General features: G+C 48.0%; 3 protein-coding genes across 3 annotated transcripts in view; 1 reads left to right on the plus strand and 2 right to left on the minus strand.

The window, feature by feature from the left end:
* The window catches only part of LOC122384842 (calsyntenin-1-like), a 131,954-nt gene extending 130,218 nt beyond the window's left edge, over window positions 1–1,736 (minus strand). Inside the window, exon 1 of the mRNA XM_043372618.1 lies at window positions 1,502–1,736. Within this exon, the coding sequence (XP_043228553.1) occupies window positions 1,502–1,571 (70 nt within the window). The 5' untranslated portion in view covers window positions 1,572–1,736. The remainder of the gene's footprint in view (window positions 1–1,501) is intronic.
* Window positions 1,737–3,244: 1,508 nt separating this feature from the next.
* Window positions 3,245–12,089, minus strand: LOC122384836 (F-actin-capping protein subunit beta). Its single transcript, XM_043372607.1, has 6 exons — window positions 11,932–12,089; window positions 7,088–7,299; window positions 6,150–6,322; window positions 5,673–5,872; window positions 5,043–5,154; window positions 3,245–4,349 (listed from the first exon to the last, which is right to left on the minus strand). The coding sequence occupies exons 1-6, from the start codon at window positions 11,932–11,934 to the stop codon at window positions 4,225–4,227; spliced, it is 825 nt and encodes a 274-aa protein (XP_043228542.1). The 5' UTR covers window positions 11,935–12,089; the 3' UTR covers window positions 3,245–4,224.
* A 7,672-nt stretch (window positions 12,090–19,761) lies between these two features.
* Window positions 19,762–20,730, plus strand: part of LOC122384861 (cuticle protein 7-like) — a 29,558-nt gene continuing 28,589 nt past the window's right edge. Inside the window, exons 1-2 of the mRNA XM_043372646.1 lie at window positions 19,762–20,044; window positions 20,468–20,549. Coding sequence (XP_043228581.1) covers window positions 20,034–20,044; window positions 20,468–20,549 — 93 coding nt within the window. The 5' untranslated portion in view covers window positions 19,762–20,033. The remainder of the gene's footprint in view (window positions 20,045–20,467; window positions 20,550–20,730) is intronic.

The raw sequence follows: 20,730 nt of genomic DNA on the forward strand, positions 1-20,730 counted from the left end.
GTGGGCTCTGTTATCTTCTTGACAAAGTCAGAAGTACGAGCAGCAATGGTAGATGTAGAACGATGAACTTTGCATCGGGGTTCAATACTTCATTACCTATATCGCAATATCTCCGATAGCAGTGGTTAAAGCAGTTCAAACTTTTTGAGCTGAGCCCGAGAAGCGTATGTTTCACCGAGGCGTGGAAGAGAAGCGTAGAAGTTAGAACCATATTCAACATATACCTACTGGAACACATCGGTGAAAGGGCCATTGTCTCTAATATGATGTATTTTACCCGAGAGTTCCTGAGACGAGCTTTGGTGAATATTGCCATTTAGCGGAGCTAAAAGAGAAAGGCTAGATCTGGGCTAGCTATCCATTAAAGGCTGAAACAGACTTTCCGCATTCAGGAAATGGTGCGTGCGATTGATGCGAGCGTGCTTCCATGTATTTGAATAAGCTCTCGCATGCGATTTCCTGACTGCGGAAAGTGTTTCAGCCTTTAGAGCTTGTACGACGGTTACAGTGTGCATACCGGTGCAGCACCTTTCACACTCTTCCACTATAGTCGCATCGCTACTGAAACGATAATTTTGCTGGCGGAGCTTGGGCCAAATGGTAATAAGGTTCACATAAAAATGCACTTGCCACTGCTCTACAACAGCCATGCATTTGCATTCCGGGCTCAGAATAGCCATCGTCTGCTTAACCGAAGCACAACACGGGTCGTTATGGAGGCTAAGAAATTGTTACCGTGTCGTTACATAACGAAAACACCTCAAAGAATTGACAAAAGGAGCCGACAACACACGGTCCCTAGATCTATACGGGTTCAACGAGTTCAGAGGCCTGCTGAATTGTCGAATAGGTGCTGACACAAGGAAAGATTTCACAGCATCGTCCCACCCACACACCACAGCTCAGTTCTCAGTGCCTAGCCGAGCCGAGGTCCCGGGTCCGCGACCGGCGAGCTGCCGACATGCAAGGGCGTCATCAGCCCTGACGGCAATGTCATCAGCATGCCGGCGCCATAGTCGGGCGGGGCTGGCGCAAAATTCATGGGGACAGTTGCAGCTGGGCCGGCGAGCTTGATGTGCCATGGGGACGTCCGCAGCGCCGCCGGGCATTGTGAGAGCGCTTTTAGACACGGCTCGGAGCTTCCGGGTTCAGGGCAACTCTGTCCGAGACAGGAGGCTACAAAGGACGGGTTTCGCAGAGGTTGTTAGTTTTAACAGAATACGTGGTGGTTCTGCATATCCGCCATAAATTGCGTAGCATGGGTTGCATATGAATTATCTTGAATGCTGCCAGTGGGGTTACGACGCGGCTCATGCATGGGACAGGACACTGCATACCCCGTCAAGGACCAGCGTACGTTCCCTTTTCCCCTTGTAGCTCGTCGGCCAATGCCAGTCCGCTCTGTCCCCGCCGCACGAACAACGGAGTGCCCTTGCGAAACCGGGCGGCCGCCACGGTTCCAGCGGCTGCCACGCGCCGCCGGCGGCTGGCGCGCACTCACCTGTATCGGACAGAGTTCCAGACGCCGCGGCCAGGGCGGCCAGCAGCAGGGTCAGCGTCCCCAGCCCCATCTCCGGAGCTTCTCCCAGCCTTCAAGCACTGTCTCTGCTCCTCACTGGGCGCGTCGCGGTGCAGAATCCGGTCACAGCGCAGCGGAGCGCGACGCAACGGACCTCCCCCGCCGCCCGGTCACTGCCGACTGCCGCCGCGCACCGGCCGCCCGGCTGGCGCTGATTGGTCGCCGTCTTACGTGGCCGTGTGACGTCACGGGCGCAGGTGGCCTGCGCGCGCAGGCGGCGGCCGGCCGACGGGGCACGGTGGACCCGGCCGGACATCGATTTGTTTAGGTGGCAACGCGTCGATGGATTTTTTATGCACCGTCTAAATCAACTAATGACTTATCTTGGGGTTTCAGTGTCACCGACGAGTTTTGGAAGACACTCACACCCATGACCCCATTATATGAGCCTTGGTGTGCCGTGTGACATAGCATTTCCTTGTGACATTATTTCTAAACTAAAGCAAAATATTCACTTCCAGCCAGTTGGCAGTTACGTTGGAATTATGACTATAGAAGTTCTGATTAAATTCAGGAAGCGTAGTAACTGCTCTGGTTAAACACTCTATACCTATCCTCACCGGACCTATTGGTTTGGACATGTGACGGCCGGGGGCGGGGGGATTACAGTAGGACCATTTCACCGTTTCATTCAACCTATCTCAGCAAAATTTTCCTTGGAGAAACAAGGGGTTGAGCGTGAGCCGATAATTTACGACAGGCAGGCGGCAGAGAATGCCAATAAATGGCCAATCATGTCACCAATCATCAACTGGTGACCTTAGGTCAAGGGCCAAAGTTCGGTAGGTTATCGGTTTCCGTAAAAGCCTTCGGCAAAATAATTAATTAATGGGCAATGGCTTTGCACCAGCCAGTGAACTTGTCTTCTCAGCTGTGTCGAAAGTTAAAAGTGGCTGTTGTTTCTGTACCTAAAGGTCGACAAGCTCGGATGTAGATTGTAGGCTGCTGAGCTCAGGTCCCGGCGGCCGTGAAACTGCTGTCGTCACGGGCACTTGACAGTTCCCTCTGCCACCACCGGCCCACCCCACCCACCCAACCGATGGAGGGTGGCTCCAGTTAGGAGCATCCCTTCGGATCGGACTGTTTGAGCGGCTGTGACCTGACCTGTCCCAGCGGGATAATCACGTTCCAGCGCGACGGGCTCAGCCGCCGCGGTGCAGCTGTCCACGGTCGAATCGGCCCATGTCTCCCTTTCGGTCCATTGATCCATACGAGTATCACACCCTAATCCTGAAACGTTTCAATCGAACGAAAGGAACTATCGAGCAAGAAACAAAAGTTCAATTTCATATTCTACCAGCCATCGACGTGTGCCGTCATACCGCTCTACGTGCTTCAGTGTTTGGTGCCTGGGGGCTAAGGAAATCCCCCCCCCCCTCCCACCGTACCAGTTGATCACCACAGTAACCGTCAATGCACATGTTTTATACATGTCCAAAAAACAAAATGAGTTTTATATTTTTTCGCGCATTCAGCTGTATTGTATTTTCCTGGGTTACATTTAAAACTGCAATGCCGTCTAAGTATGACAAAAGTCCTACCGTTTTATGACACGGCGTTCAAGTATATGTTCTTATTGCAAAAATCGCTACATGAGACAGAAAATGACTGCAAACAGAGACCAACATGTTGTCATCTGCAAATGTGACAAACGGAAAAGACGAGTGAGTCTATGTCAATAATATATTTTACTGAAAATGATGTAAAAACTCCAAGCATCTACCACCCTGCTTCAAATCAACAGTAATTCAAATCTCAATCCATCAAATCAGGTTGTTGCATACATTTCAGCTAATCGTCACTTGACACAAATAACCAACCGATACTTACGACAGCAATTGAATACAACACTGAAGTTTCCCTTATGATAAACCAATGCCAGTTATGAAGCCGAATCACAGTTCGCCCGGCGAGGCCGTCCAAAGCCATATCCACAGACGCTCTTTATCCGCCAATCAAGCGGCGCTCAGGGGAGCAAGTCACGCGGCATACTCTCCGTACGTGCTCCTCTGCATATGGATCGCTCGCGGGCACACGACGCACTTCCTTGAAAATATTTATTCATATAGCAACAATCATAGCCGTGAATTTATAAATACGCCACGGCTGACGGTCGTGGTACTGGAGGCGGCACGCTGGCGCCGGCTCTCAATCGCTCCGCGCTCGCCGTGTGACCTCCGAAGCAGGCGGCGGTCGCGTCGCCCAGTCTCTACAGCCACACACGGCACCGCACAAGCACCCAAGCAGCGCTGCCGGCGCGCACGGCCGACCTAAACTGGGATAAACAGGGGTGGGCGGGCGGCAGTGCCGGACTCGGCGCCCATACGGGGGCACGCGGGACGATCATACAGGGGCACACGGGTCTCCATCCGGTCACACTCCAGTTGGGCGCGGGCCAGGCTGCGAAGGGGCGCCACGTCAGTCCTACTCCTCGTTACGGCGGGGCACGGTCCCTCGGGGAGCCGATACGTGCATCACAGGTGCCCCACGACAGTTCTATCGCCACCGATCCGCCCTGGCCCCGGCACGCTCGATCACGTCACGCGCGCCGTGCTGACTTGCCACGTCACGTCACATCACTGCTGGTCACGGCCCCGCCGCCACCTCGGTTCGTCAGTCTGTGTGCAGGGGGCGCGGCGGGTGCGCTACTCTGTTTTGGTCTGGCGCCTCTGCAGGGCGGCCGCCAGGTCGGTCTGCAGTGCCGCCTTCCGTCGGCTGTCCTCGAGCGGCGTCACCGACCGCAGGCCGTTCACAATGTCCCGCGTCTTACCTGTAGAGGGCAGCGTGAGCGGTGAGCAGTCGCGACCGAACGGTCGGACGGCAAACATGAAGGATGAATGAGAAAGAATGATAGTAAGAGCGTGAATATAAAGGGAGCATCCACAGTCCTCAACGAACTTAACATTATACGGTAGTCACAAAAAGGTTATCACTGTTCCAAAAGAGGTGTAACTTAGGTATGCTATCGGTCCGGCGCACATCAGGTAACAACGCTGTATGGTGATACGGATGTTACTGGCCATATCACAGGTACACTTAGGCAAGCTACACCGTACTGAAACAACAATCAATGACGTATCCGTGTCATTGCCCAAGCCTATCCGCACCCAGAACAGGCGAATAAGTGTCAATATCTCCACAGTACCGGCTCACCGGCTGACGGTATAGCCAGGCTATCACTGACCAAACACACGGCCGGATTAGACCGGCATGGCGACATTTGCGCAGCACTTCAGCCTGTGGCCAGAATAGCTCGATTGATGGGTTTAGAAAGAGTAAACCGTAACTGTTTTCATCGTAATATAATCAAAAAATAAATGTCTTTAGTGTAAAAAATAGCGACACAAAACAACTTAACGTCGCATTAAAACGAACCTGTTCAAAATATCCCGCAGCGTTCTTCGTTCGCAGCAAACCTTAACGTTCACGCTCCTCCAGCCTCGTCAGGAGCTGAATGACTCACCGAAGTAGATTTCGTTGAGCGTGTTGCGAATCTTGTTCTCCATATCCTCGACTAGGCGGCCGATGTTGGCGATATGGGGCGATGTATCGCTCACTACCGCGTCCTGTTCCGTCTGCGGGCGAACACGGACGGACGGGGTGTCAGTATAGATAGAGCACCGCGCCGGAGGGGTAGCACCGGCGGTCACACCGCGGTAGTTCCTAGACAGATAGTTCCATGAAACTATGGTGCTTTGACGGCTCCACGGTGCTATAGTCCATCGAAGCTTTTGCAAAAAAAAAAGATATGAATAAATATCAATTCATATTGACCTTTCATCATTTTCACTACACACATCCTAAGGACCAAATTCATCCATTCAAACGTTCCAGACACTAGCCCGTATTTTATGCTCACGAATAAAAAAAAGGCATCTGCCATGGCCCACGGGTCTATTGCTCGATATGGCAATGCCTCGTCTATTCTGACCTGAAAATCCCAAACGGCACATTTACCAACTCTAGACAAAGTCGCAGCGTACATCTAATACTCCTCGAACACCCTATCAATCGCTACAGACCAAGACAGGCACCCCCCCCCCCCCCCCAGTACGCACGCCCTCCCATCCTCCCAGTTCCCCGTCCAACTAACCTGCCGGGTGAGCGAGCCGCCCAGGTTCATGGTGCCCGAGCCCTCCTTATTGGTTTGCAGCCACAGCATCACGGTCGAGGTGAGCTTGTAGTGGGCGTTCCGACCGGTGGACTTCTCCTGCACCTCCACCACGTGCACGGCGTCCCAGCAGCCCTTGATCTTCTTCGAGCCGTCGCCGGCCTTCTTTATCAATATGGCACCTGGGGGTATAGGAGGAAGGTGGGGTGAGAAAAAGAACGCTCAGCGAATAACGGTGAGTTACCCAGTCATATTAGTCATTATTCAAAACAATAGCAAGGGCTTATGAGCAGTCAGCGGTATAGCAGTCTGCAGATCATTATGAAGAAATCAACCGCAAAATGTTCATCAAAGATCATGCAAAAAAATATCGAACGACAAACCGCTTACATTTTCTCGCCTAAATGCGGCAATACACACATCATCATCCCAGTCCGATATCAGTTGACGATAATTTACCTGCGAATCCGTGGTCGAGGTCCCAGAGGTAGACGGATGAGACGCCGCCCTCGAAGTACATGTCTCTGTACTGATCGAAGGCGGCGTTGGCGTCCACCTCAAGGCGCCGCAGTCGGTCCGAGGGCATGGTTCCGTCCTCCAGCGGCGGGTCGTACTGGTTACTCCACGGCGACCTGCAGGCAGATATGGGAGGATAGCAAAGTTAGAGCCAATGGTTACTCCATGGCTACGTGTAGGTCAGATGGGACTGGAAGGAGGGGTTGGTGAGGTTTTACTCAGTGGTAACCCCATGGCGACCTGCGAGTTAGATAGAGAGGGGGCACCGGTCACCAGATCAGCGGCTAGGAGATGGAAGACCAGCTGTGCTCAACAGCAGTCTACGTAGTATGAGACCACTGCTGGGGAGATGGCATGGCAAGACGGAGATGGCATAGCGATGCCATGCTGGGAGACATAGAGTGAGGGTGGGGAGGAGGCGTGTTTGCCGCCTATCCATTGGCAAATGGACGGAAGATTGTTTGCGTCAAACAAACGGAAATTCAGTCTCTACTACTAAAAAACCTGTATCGCAGAGACATTAACAATCACTCAAGCTAAAGTCACCAGAAATATATCATTAGAATAGGCCACTGATTAATAACTCCACGCTGCATGAATATGGGATAAAGGTGGCACAGATGAATAATTCAGTGGCATTACTAGCCACCTAGAATGACTCACATCGGTATGAACTTGAAAACTATCCAGCGATACCCCAAAATCTACGCCCCAACGTCCTCGCAGCACCACTGTCCGACAATCCATCATAGTTTCACTGCCCACACACAAACAGGCTGGCGCAAGTCGGCGTTCACAATAGGTGATTCATCTGCCACACCTACCACGACCAATGCCTACACACCATTAGACTGAAACAAAAGCCAGTGGCTAGTCCCTACCTGTACGAGTCCCCATCCCGGTTGTAGTCGCACAGCAGGTAGTCCTTTCCGACCGTTTTATCTCGGGCTATCTTGAGCGGCTGGTCGACTGACGAGAGCAGTTCCTCACACAGGCTCGGCACCAGGTCGATGAGGTCGGAGAGGTTCTTTTCGATCTGCTGCGGCGGCAGGCGCCGCATCAGATCCAGGGCACAATCCAACTCCTGGTCCGTCTGCGGAGGGGGGCGGGGGAGGGGGGGGGGCTGAGGTCAGAATCAAACGGGTGCCACTCAGTGTCCACGTATCTTACGAGTCGGCCATTCAGAAGGATTGATTCAGTTTCCATGGGCATCACGTTTCCATGGGCATCACTGATACGGATCAGTAAAAATGGATTAGCTTATCCAGTATAGTTAGTCACTATATGAAAATGAGAATAAGGGATCAAATTATTTTATCAGCCTAATCCACTTTGAATTATATCCTGTAACGAAGAATTCGAGAAATATCATACAATTTGAATTTACTGATCCGGATCGGTGACGCCCATGGAAATGGGGTCATGGTATTCGATTTTAACCTTGCCCCTGTGTATAAAGATAATGCCATCCTCCTTCTAGTAATGAATTAACTGAGACAGCATATTTAATGAGTAGCCCTCGTCTTGGTGCTCACAGCGTGACACACGCTATTTGTCTCCTTATTTTGACAAAACAGAGAGCAGCTGAATAGTTATATTGTCAGTTACCTGCACACTAAGAAATTGATGCAAGGAAGCATTATCTTCCATGCTTTATAGTGACCCAATAATTTCATTCACTGCCCACCCCGGGCACCAACAGGTCTGAGTTTACCATTAGTGAAAAGGTAGTCAATAGTCAAACTTGTGCTTTTTGATGCCATGGTGACCAGAGCATGAAACTAGTGATGAATTAATATGCCACGAGGAGCATAATAACATGTCACCATAATTTGATTTCCAAGTTTTTTTCGGATTTTATTATTTTGATGGTAAACCTCAGCTATGAATATCAGCTTAGAGGTTTAATTCTAGACTCATCAGGGAAGCATGAAATGACAGATGCAAATGACATAGATGGCCACCAAACTTAAAACGGCAATTGATGATAGAACAATCCAATCAGTTGATGATTTCTTGGCATTGGTTGAAATTGCTGATGGATAGTACACATGACTGCTCAGTGCACATATCTATCACAAACATGCAATAACAAGGTCATGCAAGGTTTTAAAAAGGCAGCTTGGATGTTATAAAGGAACTTTTTGCAGGCAAACTGGCCACCTTCAAAGGTAGCTGGAACTGCACAAAGCAGCCCTGAACCTAGGTACCTACTGAGCCTGTCATGGTGACGGACTGAGTAGGTAACTTTTAGTTGGTGACATGGTGTCACCAACTAAAAGTTAGTAGGTATGTACCTATACATCAATCTGAAGATAAAATTTGGTTTGATCGGCTAGAGCTCTATCCCTGAATACTATTATTGGTGATATCACTCTTTTGCACCATAAGCTCAAAATTGAATAAAACCACACTATATTGTCACAAACCATAAATTAACCTTGAAAATCGTTCAAATGATTATTCAATGCTAAAAAATCAGGCATGATACAAGCAGAAATAACAAAACCTTATCTAACCTGACATAACTTGACCCTACCTGACTCACCAAGAGGTTGGGTGTAAATTATAATGTTTTGTGCAAAAAGTATAAGTATCAATATGTGGTCTCACTTTTCAATCTTAGAAGGATGTGTTCTTTCTTTCATGTGTTTGTTTTGTGAATTTATTCAGTTTTTAAAGGGTGCAAACTCAGTTGGGGAAACTACGAGGAGCCAAACAAAAATTGGATTAGCCAATCAACGGCTGGAATGGGCGGGGCGATGACCATATATGGTCATAAAATCAGACAACTTCATCTTTTCCTAGCATTCAATCCTAGCATTCAAATGAAAAAATAAGGCATAAGAATTTTTTTAACCACACAAGGCCCACACTCACTCGGTGCACAATTAACTGGCGGCTCTAAATCTCAGAGTTACAACACAAGGTCAATCAGTGATTGCCAAATATGGCGGATTGAAACAGACACGCCAAAAAATGTAAGCAGTACCATGGTTTAAAAAATGTCATTATTTTTATTATTTTGTTTATGGTTTTTTCTAATTCTGGTTAAGTTATTATTTTAAAATTAAATACCTTTGTTTATTGTAATTAAATTAATTCTTTTAACAATTTTCTTTCAAAACACCAATCCATTTATTGAATGGCCAGCTGATTCTGACGCCCAGAACCTGCAGAAAAGCTGTTTTCCTATCGCCATTTTCGAGTCAATTCGCCAAATTTAATCAAATCACGCTAATTCCTAGTGGAAAATGGAAGCCTTTTCTCTCCCATAAGTGGACGCGATACCGTAAGTACCGGCTTGTTATACCGTTTTTCACCCTTAGTAGCGGGGGCTGCATTTATGCCCATATCCTTCCAGGCGGTGGGGGGGTATTTTTTTGCCCCCCCCCCCCTTTAGTTTTTTCGATATATCTCGAGAACCGCTGCGCCGATCGTCACCAAACTTTCAGTACCCTCCCGGGAGCAGCTAGCGCACATGGTGACCAAAAATTTTTCCAAAGGCTATGATAGGTTGGCCGCTAATGACGTCAGAGTGACGTCATTTTTGCCATTTTCGACCCAAAAAAAGGTTTCGCGGGAAGAGCTGTCAGGCCTACAGCTTTAGAGATACAGAAAAATGTTTCCAACATAAAAGGTGTGGAATTAAGAGGGCTACAAAACTGCTATTTCGGTTTTTCGAATTTTTTGGATTTTGACCCCCAAAAATCAAAAAATAGATTTTTTGAATATAATAGCCTAAAAATCCAAAAAGTTTTTTGATTTTCGAAAAAACCGGAATATATGTGATAGCCCATACCATCTTCTATCTACATACCAAATTTGAGATCGATACCTCTTTTTTTGGCCAAGTTATAGCGAAAAAACTGTTCAAAATTGATGACGTCAAATTTTCAAACTCAATTTTTAGCAATTCTAGACCTCGTAGCGCAAAACAAAGACCACCATTAGACTCCCCGTGACGAGCTGCATCGAAGCGATACCCATTTTATGCAAAAATATCAACTTTGAAATATGACCTTTTTTGACCTGACCTTGACCTGACCTCCACCAGAAAGTGACCTAAACCGTACCTGATGGTCTTATAACCAACACCATTGAGTTCGAAATGAAAAACTGGCCATAAAACATGCATCGCATAACCTTAGTAAAGTTGGGCTCATGTGGTGACCCTTGGCGACCTTTGGTGACCTGACCTGTGACCTGCCCTGGTATGACCAGTGACCTCTAATAGCAACATATGTACTAGACAACTGACGCCTTATCGCTGATTTTCGACAAAATGCGTTTTACTCGGTGTTATAGCGCTTTCCCTAGAAGCCCCGTGAACGGTGAAACATTTTATCTTTGACCTGACCTGTGACGTCATCGGTGACCCCGAGGTCAATGAAATTTGGTTTCCTTCGACAAATTTGACAGGGCTATCGAACGCCGTTTGAATTTTCCGGATCCGTCCAGTAGTTTCGGAGATACGGGGGGGGCAAAAAGTGCCCCCCCCCCCACCGCGCGGAAGGTGGCTGGTAGGCCCACCGCCTGCCGGGATATATGGTCATCAAAAGTCCATTTATTGACCAATCGATTTTTTTACTTTAGCCTCGTAGTTTCCCCAACTGAACTTAACTTGAAGCACTGCTTTGGCAGCCCTAGTAGCACACACATTGACTCAACATTAAAATTGGTTGAACCCAGGTTGATTGGTAGGTTGTAGGTGAAGGGCAGGTTAGGTTAGGTTAGATAAGCTGATGATCAGGCCAGCTCTACCAATACAGAAAATACAGTCTTTCAGTGCAAATAACCTTTTACAAGTTCTACGTTCATAAAATTAATAGCATGCAAGTCAAGGAGCATAACATGAAGTTTTTCACAATCAAACCATCTTTCAAGATCTTGCATTAGTTGCATTTCAGTCGGGGAAACTATGGTAAAATCTGCTATTTTTAGCAGTCTGCTATTTTTAGCAGAAATCTGCTAAAAATGGGTACGCATGTGACGTCATCGTACCCAAATATAGCAGATTTGGGTACGGCCCCCGACAAAAGCAGATCTGCACCCTAATTGAAGCAAATGCGCATCAAATGCCTGGCAGATTCATGATGAGAATAGTGCTGAGAGTGTTCTCTGCTATTTTTGTTCAGATCCGACTATTTTCAAATTCATTATTTAAAAATAGTCGGATCTGAACAAAAATATCAGAGGACATTCTCAGCACTATTCTAATCATGAATCTGCCAGGCATTTGATGCGCATTTGCTTCAATTAGGGTGCAGATCTGCTTTTGTCGGGGGCCGTACCCAAATCTGCTATATTTGGGTACGATGACGTCACATGCGTACCCATTTTTAGCAGATTTCTGCTAAAAATAGCAGACTGCTAAAAATAGCAGATTTTACCATAGTTTCCCCAACTGATTTCACTAGACAAAATGAAAAATGAGTGAGCATAAGGCAACAAAATGACTGCAAAATCAGTGATTTACAAAATAATCAGTGAAAACACCATCAGCATCATTGAACTAAGTTCTTGAAGCCATCATATGGAGCTTGAAAATGTGAATATTATGTGAAATATTTGACAATGAAGCATTCATTTTGACCAAAGTCATCAAAACCACAAAATGGGTGAGGCCGGTAGACAAATTCAGCGCGCCGGACATTGAAGAGCTTTCTTCGACGGACAACCTCGATGCAAATAGCAAGCAGACAAAAATGGAGAGAGTACTTACCATCTTCCCGCAGAAAATGTATCGGTTATTTACAGGACTGGAATGTTTAGAAATTCCAAGGGCGGCTTGACTTATCAGCCCCCACCCAAACAGAAAAAGCGTCGGTGCTCGTCGTCACAAAACCACCAAGCGCCGAGTCAGTGCTACCAAATTCTCACACATTTGTTGAAGGGAATTTCGTAACGGCAAGTATTTTTCTACCGATATAAAGGAAGGAGCCGGAAAGGTGCTTAATAAAGCGAATGAAGTGCCTTGCCCTTTTCAAAAAGCCAGTGGCTCGACCTGCAGCGAGAATTGAGTCAAATGGTCAGTTTAGTCTATCTCAATTTTTCCAAGGACAAGGTGCTTGAGCCGAGTCCGGTCTGTCAGGCGCTGGCGGTCCCTCAAATAACTGTCTCACTCTCGACATTCTACCAGGCGTCCAGCTCCGTCTGCTCCAGGACCTCTCAGACGGCGTCGACCCCAAGTCCCAACCCTCCGTTCTAAGACTGTCTAGATATAAGATAGCTACAATGTCCAGTTGGACAAAGTTCTTTGAACGAAATGCTCACTTAATCCAACCCCAACCGGACGGAGCTTGACTTCACTAGCGAATCTTGGGGCCGATTCAGTCGGATACGATTAGTCAGATCTGCAGGCGAGACCTTTCGGACCTTTCGGACCTTTCGTATCGGGCGCATAGGCGCTGGGGGGGGGGGGGGAGTGGGGCAGCCTCAGGGCGTATTATAAGGGATTTTCACTGGGTCGGCAATCACAATTAGGGGCGGCATTTTGCACTCATAGGGGCGGCACTTGGCATCTGAGGGGGCGGCATACCTACTGATATTTAACCCTCGCTCTAGCAGGGGGGGGGGTCGATGCGATCCCCCCCCCCTAAGGTTTTTCGAAGATAGCGTAAAAACGGCGGCGCGCAGCGCCGTTAAATTTGGCACAGCCTATGGAGCAACCTTTTTACATATGACCTGAAAATTTCAGGTCCGGGTGACCTTGGGTCAGGTCACCAGGTCAGAAAAACCGGTACAAGGTCATGGTCAAATTTCATTTTTCTTTTTGCACCTGTCCAACTCACAGTTTTGAACTGATTTCCTTCAAACTTTCAGGATGTGCTAAGTTCACCGAGTTGTATAACATATACATAGTTCGGGTTTTTTTATGTCACTGACCTGAGGTCAGTTAGAGGTCATTACGTCGTAATGTTAAGCCCATGGGAAAATACTAAATTCGGAAAATCCTGGAGATATCCGCTTCGTTCTATCACTGTTGTGCTTTGAAACCACAGTTCTTAACAGCAGGTCACTTGGTGCTTCTTTGTTTGGTGTGCTTATCCATGGGTCAGGTCAAATGAGGTCAACTGAGGTCAAATGACGTTTTTGCCAATAACTTTGGCACTTAATAACGCTAGAGCTTAGAAAATGGTGTCATTGTGTTCCTGGTGATCAGCCGAATCGAATGATATGCAATATGATGCAATTTGGTTAACTTGAACTTAATTAATTAATTAAAGTTTACTTAGAAATTAAGAAAAACTTTAAGTACACTTATGCAAGCAAACAAGCATATCATTCGACGCGCCTTGACGTGCTGAGTTCACCGGTGCTTTTCTTTTCACTCTATCTTAATTACATTAAAAGTTATAAGTGAAAAACCTTTGACCTGTTTTTAGCGAAATTTTTACAATTATACCCTCAAAACCCCCTAAATATTGACCTAGAGTCCTAGAACAACCAAATTTGCACAGGGGCGAGAACTTCGGAGGGCCCACCTACCTACCAAATTTGGTGCTTCTAGGTGCCATAGGAGCCAATCGCGAGGGGAGTCGCATCGACCCCCCCCCCCCCTGCCAGGCCGTGTTATGAAAAATAATGCCCTGCCAGGGCGAGGGTTAATGACCAAAAAAGACACGTTCGACGGTTCTTTTATAACTCTTTCTAAGTAATGATTTCAGATTCAACCTAAGCTCAGCGGTATAACGTTTATTTTTCCGGGATATAGTATTTCTCCCGTCATAATGCGATAATTGAACTATAATTCCTCAAAATAAAAGTGATGTTGCCCCCCCCCCCCCGAGTAATGTTGGCGTCTCTTCTTTAAGTATCGGAGGCGCTCCTCATTGTCATTTTGCCCCACATCACTGCTCACATGGCGCCCTTCAATGTAATGGTGCCACCCGTCAACGCTCAAAGAGATAATTACGCTCCTCACAGTGTCGGTGGTGCCCCTCAAAGTGGTTTAAGTGCCCTAAAAAAAAGTTGGTGGCGCGCCTCAAAATGATGCTGTCGTCCCTTAGCATATCTGCAGCGCCCCCAAAATGATAGTGCTTTCCCTTAGCCGGCGCCGGGCTGAGGTTGTTTGAACCCCCTCCCGACCCCTATAACTTGGCTACTGGGCCACGAGCGACACGTGGTAAGCGGTATTCGGCAGAGTGTCAAAAACTACTTGGGTTAGTTGGTTAACCGTACTTTGGTTAGGTCAAGTCAAATATCAGGTGACCAGAGATCATCAAAGGTGAAATGTGGGTGAAATGTTGTCTGTTTCAACATCTATTGAGTATTGACAAACTGGCGCAAAACTCGGAGAAGAATAGAACTACAGCACCGCGAAAAAAGCGCATTCGATAGCTCTTCAACGTTCCTATAAAGTTCTCAGACTTGACTTAACATCAACGGCTTAACCTCCAGAGCACAACTTGATTTAACCCGTGCCGGGCCGGGGAGGGTTGGAGTGGACAATGGACCCCCCTCCGCCCCTCTACTGAGCTGTTTTAATGAAGAACCTTTTTACTGTAACAATTATTGACTCACGAAAATTATGACATTGTTTTTTCAGTACTGTGCTCCTCTCGTCGAGATGCGTCGAATGAACTATATTTTGACATTCAAATGTCATTTGGGAAATTAGAGCTCAGGTCCAGGTCATGACCTGACTGGTAAAGGTCATGTTGCATATTAATCGATTTGTTTCGTCAAACTAAAATCATCTAAGGTGTTTTCATCGCTCAGGCATGTCGCATGTCTCTATCAGAAGTTATTGAAAAAAGAAACTGCTGGAGGCAGTTTTTTGTGAGTCTGCTGGAGGCAAACTCACGAAAATTATGACATTGTTTTTTCAGTACTGTGCTCCTCTCGTCGAGATGCGTCGAATGAACTATATTTTGACATTCAAATGTCATTAGGGAAATTAGAGCTCAGGTCCAGGTCATGACCTGACTGGTAAAGGTCATGTTGCATATCAATCCATTTGTTTCGTCAAACTGAAATCATCTAAGGTGTTTTCATCGCTCAGGCATGTCGCATGTCTCTATCAGAAGTTATTGAGAAAAAAAACTGCTGGAGGCCTTCCATGACCTGACATGACCTCAAGGACATAACGAGGGGTCGTGGGTGGCAATTTTCCGATTAGGTGTGTCATTTTTATTGTTTTCTGATGTTTGAATTCGTTACTTTGACATTTTTCTACCTATAAAAAGAGGCACATGCCCTGATTTTCTCCCATTGCCTTATACCTAATGGAAGGGTCGCAAAATTGTCCTTACCTTTGGTCAAAGATATCGCAATTTCGAGACTTACATTTTATATATACAGTTACACACTGTTTGTCTTATCAATCGCTGAAGTTATAAAGGGATCGTTCAGTCGGTGTATCTATGGTGAGCATTTGCCTGTTCCGTAGCTCAGTTGGTAGAGCACCGTCTCCCCGCATTGTCTTCGCTTGCTTTTTGTCCGCCGGTCGAGCCGGAGAGAAAGTTACCGAGTGAGGGTCATTCAAATTTCAAAAACTCAATGAAAATGTCACTGGGGTCACGAAAATGTTTGAGTAGGTAGGTATAACATTCATTAACTTGGGGGGGGGGGGGATGAACGTATCGTTGCAATACGCTGTTCATTACGCGAGTAACTAATAAATAAAAAATGTATGAGCTTATCCTTACTCCACCCGCTCTCCCTCTCCATAAAAAGAGAGTTAATTGTGTTGCATTTTATTTATATGCAGAAAAATAGAGGCGTCAAAGGATATGGCCGATTATCAGCGACCCTTGCTGTGTAAGCAATGGGGTATGACAAGTGGGGGTAATGGCCCCGTCCAGCGCCCATAAAGTGGGCACCACTCGTGCGACCTGCCGACCACCGTTCTATGTAGATAGAGCCATAAAACACCGTGAATGTTTGAAGCTTGACGATACGGATCGACTGGTATGCAACATGTTTTATTTCTGGTGAGGTCATGAACTTGACCTCAGGTAAAATTTTAAATTAATTTTTGTGAAGACCTAAACCACTTTGAGGGGCACCACCGACACTGTGAGGAGCGCAATTATCTCTTTGAGCGTTGACGGGTGGCACCATTACATTGAAGGGCGCCATGTGAGCAGTGATGTGGGGCAAAATGACAATGAGGAGCGCCTCCGATATTTAGAGACGCCACCCACATACTGCGATAAGAAGAGACGCCAACATTACTCGGGGGGGGGGGGGGGGGGGCAACATCACTTTTATTTTGAGGACGCCACCCACATTGTAAGGGGCGGCACTGTAACTTTAAGGACAGCCGCGGATACTTTAAGGGGCGGCTCCATCATATGGAGGGGCGCTACAGATCGCTAATGGGCGGCAATAGGTATGATATTTAGGGACTCCGATACTTCAAAGGGCGCCATCGTTTGTTTGAGGATGACATCATCACTTTGAGGGGCACCACCGATACTGTTCGGGGCGCCACCGACACTATAACGGGCGCCACCGACACTGCCAGGAGCACTTTGACCGGCGTTACTATCACATTTAAGGGCGCCGTGAGCACATTGGGGGGGGGGCGGCACCATGACGTGGAGGGGCGTTACGGAAGGTTTGAGGGGCGGCACCATGACATTGAGGAGCGCCTCCGACACTTCGAGGGACACCAGCATTTCTTTAAGAGGCGGCACCTTGACTTTTGAGGAGACACCACCGACACTGTAAGGGGCGGCACCATCACTTTGAGGGGCGCCACGGATGGTTTGAGAAGCGGCACCATTATGTATATGGAGGGGCGTTACAGAAAGTTAGAGGGCGGCAACATTGTATTGATGAGTTCCACCAAAACTTTGAAGGGCGCCACTGACACTGTAAGGGGCGGCACCAGCACTTTTAGGGGCGGCAGCATCATTTTGAGGGGCGCCATCGACTCGTTGACAGGAGACACCATCACATTTAGGGGCACCACTGGCACTTTGAGGGAGGCACCATCACATTGAGGGGCGCCACCGATAATGAAAGGGGCGGCATCATCTGCTTGAGGGGCAGCTCCATCACAATGAGGGGCTATGTGGATACCTAGAGGGGCGGCACCATTATATTGGTGGGTTCCTCTGACACTTCGAAGAGCGTCACTGACACTATAAGGGGCGGCACTAACACTTTAAGGGGCAGCAGCATCATTTTGAGGGGCGCCACCGACTCATTGGCGGGCAGCACCATCACATTCAGGGGCGGCATCATCTTCTTGAGGGGCGGCATCATCTGCTTGAGGGGCGGCTCCATCACAATGAGGGGCTATGTGGAAACCTAGAGGGGCGGCACCATTATATTGGTTGGTTCCTCTGACACTTCGAAGAGCGTCACTGACACTATAAGGGACGGCGCCAGCACTTTAAGGGGCGGCAGCATCATTTTGAGGGGCGCCACCGACTCGTTTGCGGGCAGCACCATCACATTCAGGGGCGCCACCGGCACTTTGAGGGCGGCACCATCACATTGAGGGGCACCACCGATACTGAAAGGGGCGGCATCATCTTCTTGAGGGGCGGTATCATCACATTGAGGGGCGCCACCGATACTGAAAGGGGCGGCATCATCTTCTTGAGGGGCGGTATCATCACATTGAGGGGCTCCACAGATGCTTAGAAGGGCGGCACCATGACATTGAGAGGGGCTACTAACAGATTTAGGGGCGGCACTGTCACATTGGGTTGCGGGATCATCACTTTCTATAGACGGCTGCTTCACTTTAACCCTCACCGGACCTATTGGTTTTCTACATACGCGCCGGCCGAGGGGGGGGGGGGCGGGTACGACCCCCCCCTCGCCGTTTCGCCCCTGGTGGAGCTAGCGCGTCGCGGAAAAAACGAGCGTGTGCGCCGTTACGAGACGCAGAGATTGGTACCCGATTTTAAGGTCCTAGGTCAACCGGTGACCTCTGAGGTCAGGTCAAGTGCCCCAAGGTACGGTTCAGTTTTTGGTGAATAACTTCGCAAAAAACGGCCGCAGAGCCGCGATTTTGGCAGCATCGTGTTCGCCTCGCTCAGGCGCGTCGAATGATATACTTTTTGTTCGGGTCAGGTCAACTTGGGGTGTTGACCTCAGGTCAAGGTCAGGTCAGCACCCCAAGGTCACGAAGTTGGTCGAAAGAGGTCATGTCGCATATCATTCGATTTGACAGGTCTTTCTGAGTCCATTGGTGGCTTCCCCGACTCGCTAGCTCAATTTGATCAGGAGTTATTGACGAAAAACTAATATGACCTTGATGACGTCATAAATGACGTCACACAAGGTCAACATTGCAAAAGTGACGCATCTAACCTTGCAAGGAGTGCATCAAATCACGATTCTGTGTGCTTGAGATAGTTGGAGATCATTCCCGGCGCCAGAATAACAGTTTTCATTTTTCCCCATTGACTCATAATGGTGAGGTCACGAAAATGACCTGACCTAATATGACCTTTAGGAAAAATCCGAGATATACAAGTTGTGAGACTCATAATGGATACTACATCCTGCAAGTTTCATTTCCCTGTGACATCTCCTCTGGCAGTGAGGTCGTTGCGAAGTTGCGACATCTGAAGACCGTGCAGAGGTTCACTTATGACGTCATAGGTCAGTGACCTGACCTGACCCAAAAATGCGGTTGGTGTCAAAAGATGCGGCTTGGATCAAAGGTCAGGTATGCCAAGTTTCAGCTCTCTATCGCCAGCGTGTTCGGAGCTATCGCGAAAAAACCCTATGGGGGGGGCGGCACCCGCCCCCCCCCCTCGGCCGGCGAGGGTTAAGAGGCGGCATTATCATTTCGGAGGTCAGCAGCCTCACTATGAATGACGGCACCTAGCCTGCATGTGAGTGCTGCATCCTAGAGGGGGCGGCAACTGGGTCGGCAAACGGCTGTCACTGGGTCGGCATTCTCCGTGACTGGGTCGGCAATTGCCGACCCAGTTAACATGTTAAAATACGCCCTGGGCAGCCTGCCCCCCCAACTCTGGGGCCACGGGGGCGGTGCCCCAACAACTTTGAGACGGAATATGGGGTACCCTATTGGTCTCTATTATGGTGTGCCCCCCCCCCCCCCCCCCCCCAGTCTGCAAGTAGTTCCCGCGCCCTTGTTCGGGCGAGACCTTTCAAATTGAATATCTTGTAGTGAACCAGTTTTCAAATGGAGTTGGTGAATGGTGAATAAGAATCAAGAATGTAAGAATATACCGACCTGCTATTCAAGGACCTGTAGGCATGGAGGCTGGACGTGTTTGGAGTGGATCAGTGGACGATGCAGTGTTTAGTGCTATAAATGTGAATACAATAACTGAACCAAAAACCACGACTGAAATTTTGTCGCGCGTTTCTCCTTTAACTTCCTGAAATCTACCATACTTTGTCTTTTCCCTTACTGTGATCATATAGTGACGAGAGCCGGTATTGGCCGTGCCTTTTTCAAAGGACGAGCGGGAGACGCACAATGCACATCACATCACCCCTCTCCCCATTCCCCTCCCTCCAGCGAACGCACGAGGCGTCAAACAGCCTCGGGCGAACCAATCAGCGAGCTCAGACGACATGTGACCTTGAACCGGAGATCCTGAGGTGTCTCGTTTGGTCGGTGCCCGCGGGGATGCGACTCAGTTAGCGTGTCACCATTTGTCCAGTGCGTCGCGAATTGGGTCAGTGGACAGTGTGTGCAGTGAACGAACGATTTGTGGTTGGATTACGTTTGGCAGTGTGGCTGGAGTGTTGGTGGCTAGTTTTGTTAAACTGTCTGATTGACAAGCGTAGGATTTATCGGCGATTTGCGGCGACGGCGGCATGTAAAACATCGATGACAAGCGCAAAATGAAATCGTGAACTTGTCAGTAGCGACCAGCAATGACGGTGAGGTAAGTCGCCGATATATCTTTATTGTTATGGAAAGTCGCGGTGCAATGGGTCGATTGGGATTATCGTGAACTGTGAAGGAAGCTGGTAATACGACGATTTCATTTTGGCACGATTAAATATCTTCCATGATTGTAAGCAGCTCGCCTCTTCCACTGCGCTTCGAAGCTGTAGTGATCAGTTATCACTTATCACGAATGATAAATAACGTTAAATTCAGATTGAATTATCGGAGTATCCTCAGACTGTGTCACTGTCCATGTTTTATTGACGTTGCAGAACGTAATTGCAGGAATCATTCTTTGGTGTTGAGTGTGGTTTGTTGCTGTTTGTTTTTGCAATTCACGGACGACATTTTTTAATTTTGCGATGCTAATTAAACATTTTGGAAACAATCATTTTTTACATTTTGCTTTTTATTACAGTTCACCCTGGATAAAAACATACAACAGCGGCCCTCCGGGACTCGAACTGACCGGATATCAGGACATGGAGTCGTCTTACAAGGTCAGTGCACAGTGGAACTGTGACAATACTGTATTTGTTATTGCATGATCCTGTGCATTTTCCCTGTAGTTTACGAATTCAGCAACGCATCGACGCATCATAACTCATCATTATCATCATAATGATGCATCAATGCATCATTAACTGTAGCAACGCATCAAATATTGATCGAGGAGGCTTT

The sequence above is a fragment of the Amphibalanus amphitrite genome, unplaced genomic scaffold, assembly GCF_019059575.1.
Source record: "Amphibalanus amphitrite isolate SeventyFive unplaced genomic scaffold, NRLGWU_Aamphi_draft 000200F_arrow, whole genome shotgun sequence".
Lineage (NCBI taxonomy): Eukaryota > Metazoa > Arthropoda > Thecostraca > Balanomorpha > Balanidae > Amphibalanus > Amphibalanus amphitrite.

Excerpts from the sequence above, each read along its gene's own strand:
- LOC122384836 (XM_043372607.1), bottom strand. Across the intron at positions 6,323-7,087 it reads CGGGATGGGGACTCGTACAG|GTCGCCGTGGAGTAACCAGT; the intron begins GTAGGGACTAGC and ends ATCTGCCTGCAG. Across the intron at positions 5,873-6,149 it reads CCTCGACCACGGATTCGCAG|GTGCCATATTGATAAAGAAG; the intron begins GTAAATTATCGT and ends CTATACCCCCAG.